Source organism: Antrostomus carolinensis, unplaced genomic scaffold, assembly GCF_000700745.2.
Source record: "Antrostomus carolinensis isolate BGI_N321 unplaced genomic scaffold, ASM70074v2 scaffold18925, whole genome shotgun sequence".
NCBI classification, from domain to species: Eukaryota; Metazoa; Chordata; class Aves; order Caprimulgiformes; family Caprimulgidae; genus Antrostomus; species Antrostomus carolinensis.
This window is the reverse complement of record NW_010317297.1, coordinates 1-9,034: the sequence shown is the minus strand read 5'-3', so window position 1 is coordinate 9,034 and position 9,034 is coordinate 1. Positions and strand designations below refer to the sequence as shown.

The 9,034-nt window shown below is 47.5% G+C and overlaps 1 protein-coding gene across 1 annotated transcript in view; it reads right to left on the bottom strand.

Annotated features, from left to right (window-relative positions):
• The window catches only part of LOC104525398 (collagen alpha-1(V) chain), a gene marked incomplete at its 5' end in the record, with an annotated part of 24,615 nt that extends 16,082 nt beyond the window's left edge, over window positions 1–8,533 (bottom strand). Inside the window, 14 exons of the mRNA XM_010168545.1 lie at window positions 119–172; window positions 1,251–1,358; window positions 1,744–1,797; window positions 1,939–2,046; window positions 2,135–2,188; window positions 2,284–2,391; window positions 2,591–2,644; window positions 3,265–3,318; window positions 3,928–4,035; window positions 5,725–5,832; window positions 6,463–6,516; window positions 6,610–6,699; window positions 6,879–6,986; window positions 8,480–8,533. Of these exons, the coding sequence (XP_010166847.1) occupies window positions 119–172; window positions 1,251–1,358; window positions 1,744–1,797; window positions 1,939–2,046; window positions 2,135–2,188; window positions 2,284–2,391; window positions 2,591–2,644; window positions 3,265–3,318; window positions 3,928–4,035; window positions 5,725–5,832; window positions 6,463–6,516; window positions 6,610–6,699; window positions 6,879–6,986; window positions 8,480–8,533 (1,116 nt within the window). The remainder of the gene's footprint in view (window positions 1–118; window positions 173–1,250; window positions 1,359–1,743; window positions 1,798–1,938; window positions 2,047–2,134; window positions 2,189–2,283; window positions 2,392–2,590; window positions 2,645–3,264; window positions 3,319–3,927; window positions 4,036–5,724; window positions 5,833–6,462; window positions 6,517–6,609; window positions 6,700–6,878; window positions 6,987–8,479) is intronic.
• Window positions 8,534–9,034: the final 501 nt, after the last annotated feature.

Below are 9,034 nucleotides of genomic sequence, written 5' to 3'. Positions count from 1 at the left end.
TCCCAAGTAAAGGAAGAGTAAATGCCAGAGGAGCTGCTGGTGAATGAACAGCACACAGTTGTATTTCACAAAACCAAGAGGAGGAACCTAACCGCCTTTCTGAGAGACAAACACTTACAGCTGGACCAGGCTCTCCAGGAGGACCAGGGTCACCAGGGAAACCAACTGGACCCTGCAAAGAGAGAAGGATATCCCCACGTCAGAGATATTTCATCTAGAGAATTGCAGAGCACTCACAGCTGTTACCCCAGCAACAACACAAGAAGCCATCCTATAGAGCAAAACCCTAATTCCCTGCCCTCAGACACAATCCCAGATCACATCCCATCTTTGCATCCTCAGTAATTCACCCTGTCACAGCCACCAGTTCAGTTCTGCATCCAGACTATGCAAAGCTCCAGTGTCAGTGCTGGGAGTTTCATCTAGTTTTTCATAAATACATTGGACAAGTGACAGTGAAATCCTCGCAGCTTTGGGGAATGTACAGATTAGAAGATCTTGCTTTTGCTTACTACATGATGTGTAACATTTTTCACATGAAGATCCTCTCAAAGCATTTAATGACTAAAACAAGTCACCATTCTTCTCCATACAATGTCTATTGTGTACTTCAAATCATTCTGAGATCAGCATTCAGACAATAGGCTTTAACCAATAATGCGATATCCCAAAAACCCATCTGTTAAGAGAGATGACTAACTCCCCTGCCTCCTCTGCTGTTTCATGCCATCTTTCCTTATCGCATAATAAATTTCTTCAGCCAGCAAGCATCAAAGAAGTCAGCGAGATAAATACTGTGCCATTGTCATCTGGTATAAATCAGTACAGCTCTACTGGTTTCAATAGAGCTACAGCAATTAGCATCAGCAGGGATCTGACCCTAGAGGTACAACTCCCAAATTCACATAAATCTCTTCTACATTATTTTGGAAGCTTTGCTCTGATGCAAATCCATAAGCTCAAGTGCAAAGTAAACCTACTGCAGGCCCTCTCCATAGGGGTGAGTTTTCAGAGAGCCTGCAAAAAAGATCAGTAATTCAAGTATTGCTGGAAGATATGGTACAGCTGGGTCTTTTCTTCTTTAGCACCCTAAAGAAGGGGACTAATGTCAGGTATCATTAGAGGAACAATTCTCTGGCTGATAAAATATTTCAAATTTCCAGAAAAATCTCTGGAAAACATCTTTTGATGCAGAAATCACCACTGGGCAGGGCAAGGATGCACTACTTGGATGGGAGGGGGGTACTCACAGGGCTGCCTTTGGGACCATCATCACCTGGCGGACCTTTGGGGCCAGGTGGACCAGCAGCACCAGAGGGACCTGCTTCACCCTTTTCACCTCTTTCACCTTTAGGACCCTGTAAAGGAAAGGATGTTTCCATTATGCAGGAAAACAACTTACCGATCTTTAATTATCCTTTAATCAATTCTGAGGAAGAAGCTCTGTTTGTATCTCAGAACATGAGGACATGAGTTAGCAGTCCCTTCCTACAAAGATTAAATGGTGTTCATGTTGTTCAGCCATGAGCAGCCCATATTCAGTAACTAAATGTTATCCTATAAATAACTAGTAACACAGTAATGTGTCACCTGATACCTAAACCAAGGACATGGCTGGTTCTGTCCCTGCAGTCCCATCAACATCCATACTTCTCTGACACCCCTTCAACCACCTCCTCAGAGGACAACACTGAAGAAAAGATCTTCTCCCTCAGAGCAAGATCCACCCTGTAGCATACTTACCGGAAGGCCAACCTCGCCAGGAAGACCAGGCTCACCAGATTCACCAGGTTCACCCTGCAGAGGGAAAAAAAAAAAAAGGGCGATCACAGTTTATTTCTACAGGCTGTTGCGTTTTCTGCTGATGTAGCAGAGCTCCTGCATGAGTATCATAGCAAACTCTTGCAGGCTTCTATCAGGCTTGTCTGGATCCTTTACCTTCTCTCCTACTGCACCAGGATTTCCTATTCCCCCAGGAGGACCCTGTGGACCATCTGCTCCTGGTGGTCCAGATGGACCTCTGGGTCCAGGTGGGCCTGGCGGGCCCTGAGAGAAAGGGGAGACAAATGTAAGACATGTTTCGTGGAGCAATATCTATGTCAGTGATAAAAAAAGAAGTATGAAAGCATCTTACCATTTGCCCAACATCACCTGTTTCTCCCTTCTCACCAGGTGGTCCAGGCAAGCCCTGTGGAGGTGGAGGGGATGAGTTTTAGCTGTGAACATCCCAGGTGGAACCCCAGCTTTCATTACCCTAAACCCTCCCTTGATGCTGCAAATTACCTGCAAGCCCACTGGGCCAGGAGGACCAGGGAAGCCTCGGGGTCCTTCATCACCTTTCTGACCAAAGAGGCCTTGCTGTCCCCTGGGACCTGGCTCTCCATCAGCACCCTACAAGGAAAGGATCTAACACAGCTTAGCGAAGATACAAGGTAGATGCAAAGTCCCATCCCCACCACAGCCAGCATCAATGTCCTCCTCATGTGCTGGACATCAGCAGTGCCAGGCAGAAACTGCCAATCCTTGCAGTGCTTCCCAGAGGATTTTATGGTAAGAAAGGGAATGTCTGCTACTGGAGGACAATACTCACAGCTGGGCCAGGCTGACCGATCGGACCCTGTGGGCCAGTAGGACCTGGCGGACCCTGCCATGAAACAGAAGTGCAACATCAGCGTTAGGAGCACAGAGTGAAGGGTATCACCTGGAAAAGGTGATACCCTTCAACACAGCCTCTGTCAAACATGCATTAATTCCCAACACAGAGGGAGGACAGGGTCGAGTCTCCCCGGACACACCAGCATCCCTCAGCCCTAGTGCCAATGGCACAGCAGACACGTTTAAACACATTTTTGCTCCAGCAAAGCAATATCACACCATCAGTTCTGTCTAGATAGTTGTGTGTCATTTATCTTCCGCAGGCTCCGAGCGGCACATAAAGGGTGCTTCCCTCGTGTTCTAGCATTTGCTGCAAACAACTAGAAAAGGAACACCCAGCTTTAATGGCAAGAGCTTCTGATGTTTCACAGGTATTTACACAGTACATAGGTGACATGGAAACATCTCAGTGTGTTCCTGGGAGCTGGAGGAGAAACACTCCAGGTACTCACTCTTTTTTACATCGTGTGGATATTTGATGAAGCAAAGGAGAAGATGAAGCAATGATAGAAGGAAATTAAAACAACATTGCTTTGTGTTTCCAGCAAGTCTCGCAATATAACCATGCTCCTCCAGGGAAGCATCTATGATGACATCCACTTCACTCACCTGCTCCCCTTTGTCGCCCTTGCTGCCCTTCTGGCCAGGCTCCCCGATCTCACCCTGCCATGCACAAAGGGACACAGTTAGTTCACTTGGTGACCACTTCCATATCTCAACTTTCAAGCAATAGTCCTGTGTGTCTGCACCCTCATCCCAAAGATGCCAATTCCCACAGAAATACCCCTCTAAGTTCTGAAAAAAAAAAACCCAAAAAGCAAAACCCCAGAGATCTGGCCACTCCAGGTGTCACCAAGCCTTTTTACATCCTAAAACTTCCCTTGGCTGTCACACGATGCAGGACCTTGTTAGCAGTGACGAATGACTTGTCTTAGCTGAAGTTTTCTAAGAATCCTCCAGTCCAGAGGGGCTTTAATGAGAGTGTGGGGAAAGGCCAAGCACCTACAGGCAGGCCACCTGCTAGAGGATTTGGGAGAAAATAACTGGATCTCAGCAAGCAGTTTGGCTGGCAGAGCACGCACAGCCCAGTTTGCCCACTGCTCCTCAGCGTGGACACTGCTGATCTCATGCGATTGCAAGCGCCACACAACATCTTTGTGTCACAACCAGCAGCACATCCAACCCAATGCGGTGGAAGAAGCTTAGTGGCAATGGGACACATCACCCAGTTCCTTCCCAGAGTGACCCTGTGCAGCAGGGAGCTGCTCCCACCTTGTCTCCATCCTCTCCAGGAGGGCCAACAGGACCTGCGGGACCTGGTAGACCCACCGGGCCCTGGATGCCATCACGGCCAGCTGGTCCTTGTGGACCCTTCTCGCCCTGGAAGCAGAAATAACAGACAGGTCACACAGAGCTCTTCTCCACCCTCCAACCCCCCAGTACATCCCATTAACATTTTTTTCAGCTGCTGATGACCCCTGACTACATGGACATGTACAGCAAAATCAGTTTCCAGCTGATATTCATCAGGCTCTTTGTGCTCATGGTCTGAAACAAGAGTAAATTTCTATCTCAAGAGATAAAGAAAGAACAAACAAATCTAAACGGTGAATACCCAGACCACAGCTGCAATTTCACCACTATAGCAATATAATCAGATTTAATCTGAACCCTCTGCCATCTCTCTCTGGATGACAAAGACCACCCCAACTAATTTTTATTCCCACAAGCCAGATTTTACTGGCTGCCCCAGCACTCACTGCCTGTTCCCTCCCTGGCTGATTCCCAACTAATGGGGAATTCCCAGGAGGCCCCAAGTTCCCTCCTGAGCTTCTGAAAAGACCTGAACTGAAGAAAGCAATCTCTGCTGGCCTCCTGCTTAAACATCTACTTGTATTCCTCCAATCTGGAGCCTTCAATTGAATTTGTTTGTTTGAGGACCTGAACAGTGGATATTTTTCGGTTCCCTCATACATAATTTAATTGCATCTGAATCCTGGGTGCTCTCTTCCAAATAATTTAGATGTCACATAAATTGCCTATTCATCTATCCACTGATACATCATATAGGTACTTGGCAGGACAGATGTTCATAAAGCTGATTCACCAGGAAATTCTTGCCTCTGGACTAGCTGCTGGAGTTTCTAATAAGCCAACAAATGTGGAATTCAGTGACTGATAAACACTTTCGATAACAACATTCAATCACCTGTAAGCATCCTCATGCAGTCTGAAATCACCTATGCCAGCATTTGCTCATTTTGTTGGGTCTGAAGCTGAATTTAAGTTTGAGGTGGGCAACCCCAAAATCCCTGCAAAACCATCTGGGTGTGAGTTAGAGGCTCAACCTTCCTCCTTGGGGCTGTCACAGCGCTGGGCTCTTCATGGACAGAAATAGTCACATCACAGCCCACCCTCTCCTGCCCACACGTGACATTTCCCACACGTGACATTTCACGCACATGCCTGGGGAGTGAAAGACGTGAGAGTTTGCGTGGGCTGGCTGGTGAATGCTTGGGAGAGGGACCATATGGCAGGACTCAGCCATGCTATGCTTGGGCTCCTGCTGAGAACAAGTTCTTTCCACAGGTGTCAGTGGGACGCCTGGGAATGCTGATGCCATGGCAGCACAGAGCATCCCAGGAAGCGGAACTGAAACCTCCGCAGCACCTTCCTGTCCTGCTCCTTGCTCCTGCTCCTTGACTGGGGCAGAGTAAGGTAAGGATTTATTTAGGCTCAGTAGAAATCCCTACTGCTGTTGCATCCTTATAAGCGGCGATGGAGTTGGATTGCTTCTCTGCCCAGAGGCCTGTCCTTTGGCTGTTTGTCACCAGGAGGTCACACAGGCTCTCATTTTACCTGTTCAGTCCTCATCCCTTCTCATTGCCTGAGGACATTTCGGTCTCTGGGATCACATCCATTTTTTACAGCACAGGTGTCCCAAGCAGTGCAGTTGAGCAGCTAACATTCAGTGGTTTGATACCTCCAAGATGAGAACATTCCTTCCTAACCAAACCCCTCCACATTTCTATTTGACCCACAGCTGTTAATCTCTGTACTGGTACTTACAGGAGCTCCTTTTTCACCTGCAGGTCCTGGAGGTCCCTGGGGGCCAGGTCGCCCTGGCAAGCCTATTGGGCCAGCTGATCCTGCGGGACCACGCTCACCAGGAGAGCCCTGTTTGGAGAAGAAGGAAGCATTAAGTGGAGTGTCAAGCTTTATCTACACACAGACAGAAAGAAATCCATCACTAGGATGCTGCAAATGCATCTTAAGTGAGCACATCTGATGGGATGACTACCATGTGATGACTTGGTACTATCAGCCTAGGAGGTCCTGCAGATATTTTTTTCTTTTTTAAATAAAAATCTCTAGAAGGCTTAGGTTCTCCTCTGGATGGTGCAAGGAGCTCAGTCCCTGGGGGCCCATTATCAACGTGGAATAAGAGCATGAGCCACTTCATGGCCAACGCAGCAGGGAGGGCTGGATAATGAATATTTTCTTCCAAGAGGGCTGCACTGAGCACAAATCTCAAGTGGGGACAACTTTCAGAGGGAAAGCTAGTGACTTAGGAGGAAACTTTGGATGTTTCATCTCTGTTCCATCAGCTTGTCACGTATGTTCTCAGCTGGCAGCACAGAATAACTGAGCCATTACATGCGTGTCTCATAAAATAAAGCAATATCCAGCAAGTCGTTAGTGCAAAGGAAATAACGGATAAAGCACTGAGCTGTGACTAACCCTCTGTTTTGGCTTGCCAAGCTTGTAAATGTGTTAGGTGGTGCCTGTAAGGGCAAGGATACTCACTGCTGGACCTGGGGGGCCTGGGGGACCTTCGTTGCCTTTCAGTCCTGGAGCACCCTGGAAGGAGGAAAACAAAAGTCATTTTGGGAGGTGGGTACTGCACCACGTGGACATTCTTCCCACTAGAAGGACTGGGAAGCCTCTACTCACAATGGGGCCAGGGAGACCTCTCTCTCCAGGGAAGCCTCGCAAACCTGGTGGACCATCCTTCCCTGGGAGGCCGGCGGGACCAGGGTCCCCCTGCAATGACAGTGATAAATAGCTGAGGATCTGCAGACTCCATAGAGATGCAGCTCCTCCCCCTGGGCTCAAGTCATGATGAGACACTGTGAAACATCAATCATCCTTCTCCATCTCTGGGAGAGAGGCAGGTGTTCAGGCTTGCAGGAGGGTGTATTCAGTAGGCTGCTGCTCCCTACCTTGGTCCCTTCTTTTCCAGTAAGGCCAGGAAGACCTTGTTCACCTGGGGGACCTGGAGGACCTGGATGTCCCCGTTCACCCATTGGACCAGTCTCACCAGTTGGACCCTGAAGAAACAGAGATCAGTGAGAAGGTGTTGAGTATCAGCAGAGCAAATAATGAAGGAAGAGGTGCAGGCTATCAGTTTATTCCTTTAGGTTGCAATGGGATGGAAGATGCTCCTTCTCTTAGCTGTCCCCTGCAGTGCCACCAGGAATCCCTGGAGAAATGCTTTCTTTGGCATCTAAAGGCACCTTGTTTTGGAAGTGGGCAACATCACACTCGACAGACTAGAGGCCTTGGGAACCTCTGGAATGAAAGCGTTCACATAAATGAGATAATATTACTACAATTATTATGCTTAGGGTTGAGGTGGTTTTTTTTTTCCTTTTTTTATTGAAAACTTCCTAAGTACTTTACAATCATGCTCATTCTTCCCTATATGGGACATAAATAATGGATTAGGCTGGTACTACACAGCAATTACTGACTGCTCCTGTGCTGCACGCGGGCACTAATGGTGACGAGTGTAACAACAGGCCCACTGCAGAAGGTTCCCAAGTGGCTCATTTTGAAGGAGAACAAAAGCCATAAGCAAAAGGCTATATCGTCCCTGTACGCTGGTGTCTGCTGGGACAGTGGTTATAATTCACATCTCGCTGCAGGGTGCCACTTAGTGTAGGCAGAACGATAGCATTGCCATCGCTCATCAACCACAGATCACGCTAACTATGCACAGTAGAGCCAAATAAAATTGCCATAGAACCTAATTTGCACTTGAGAAGACAGACACAGTCAGGGAATTGCCCCCTAATCAGGGAATTTACAAATCAAGGACTTTACACTATTATTAAAGAGGACAAATCAATTACTTTGTAATTAAAGAGCAAACTCCACAGCAGTTTGGGAAAGAAAACTCGACCCAAAGGCAGTCTAGGATGCTGCCTTCAAAACTTAGGCATGAGTCTTGCACACCTGTGCTTGAGGGGTACAAATTCAGGTTGTGCAGTTCCAGTTTCCAGATTGCACGGAGTTCTTTCTGACTAAAAGGAAAATAGCCCAACTCTGACCAAACCTAGCAGCGCTTTATATGAAAGAGGGATGCATTTCTTTATAACAACATGTAAGAGCACTCTTGCATCATGCTTACACTACCCTTGAGATCAGGTTTCACTCTCTGGTTGCTTAAGGTCTTGTGGTTAGGTTGTGTGTAGCTGGTCTCTCTCTCACTCTACACAAATTTTACACCAAGGTAGCTCTGTTAAGTTGACGTGAGTCATCTTATTTACAGCAACTTTCAGGCTCATTGTCTAAATGCCACCCTTACCCTTCAAAAAGTTGGGCTGGGACCTGATGGGGTATTTCATATCTTGGCCAGGAATTTCAAAGTCATCCAACTTGCTTTGACATGACTTTGCCTCCCCTAGAAGAGGAGTCTCTGTGCTGTATAACCTGTGGTCCCAGCAGCTCCAGCTGAACCATCAGAGTTGTGAGAGCCAGCTGTGAAGATGGGTTGCAAGAAGATGAGATGCTGGTGCAAGCATGAGCATTTGTTTCCTACCTGAGGGCCTACGACACCGGGGGGTCCTGGGGGGCCAGTCTTGCCTTGGAAACCCTGTTAGAGAAAGAGAAAAGAGTAAGAAATGACACTTCTGTCAAGGAATGCTCCAGCGAAGGTCACAGGCTGCCACCGACTGCTCCTCCTCTGGTGAAACTACTGACCAGGAACGGGTGGGGCACCTGAAGACAAAAAACCCCCAAGAAATCAAACCAAGGTAGTGGAAAAATGTGTACTTGTACATTCATACAGGGATGAAACAAAGGAAGAAAAAGGGATTCTCACAGCTCAGCTCTGCTCTTTTGATGGAGCTACTGTGGTTTGTCTGAAGGAATGTCAGCATATGTATAAAAAAATTTGCTATGCTCATAAAACCTATAGAGGAAATGGCTATTAAAAAGTCAGAATGTGAGAGTTTCGTAATGCTGAGCAATTCTTAATAACCACATCCCTTCTCCTGCTCCCTGTTCTGCTACTGGTTTAGGCTTAGCTCCCAGAAGCTCAGAGGCTGAGCAACCCTCCTCTACTTTTGATACCAGCAGCCCTGATCTCCAGCCC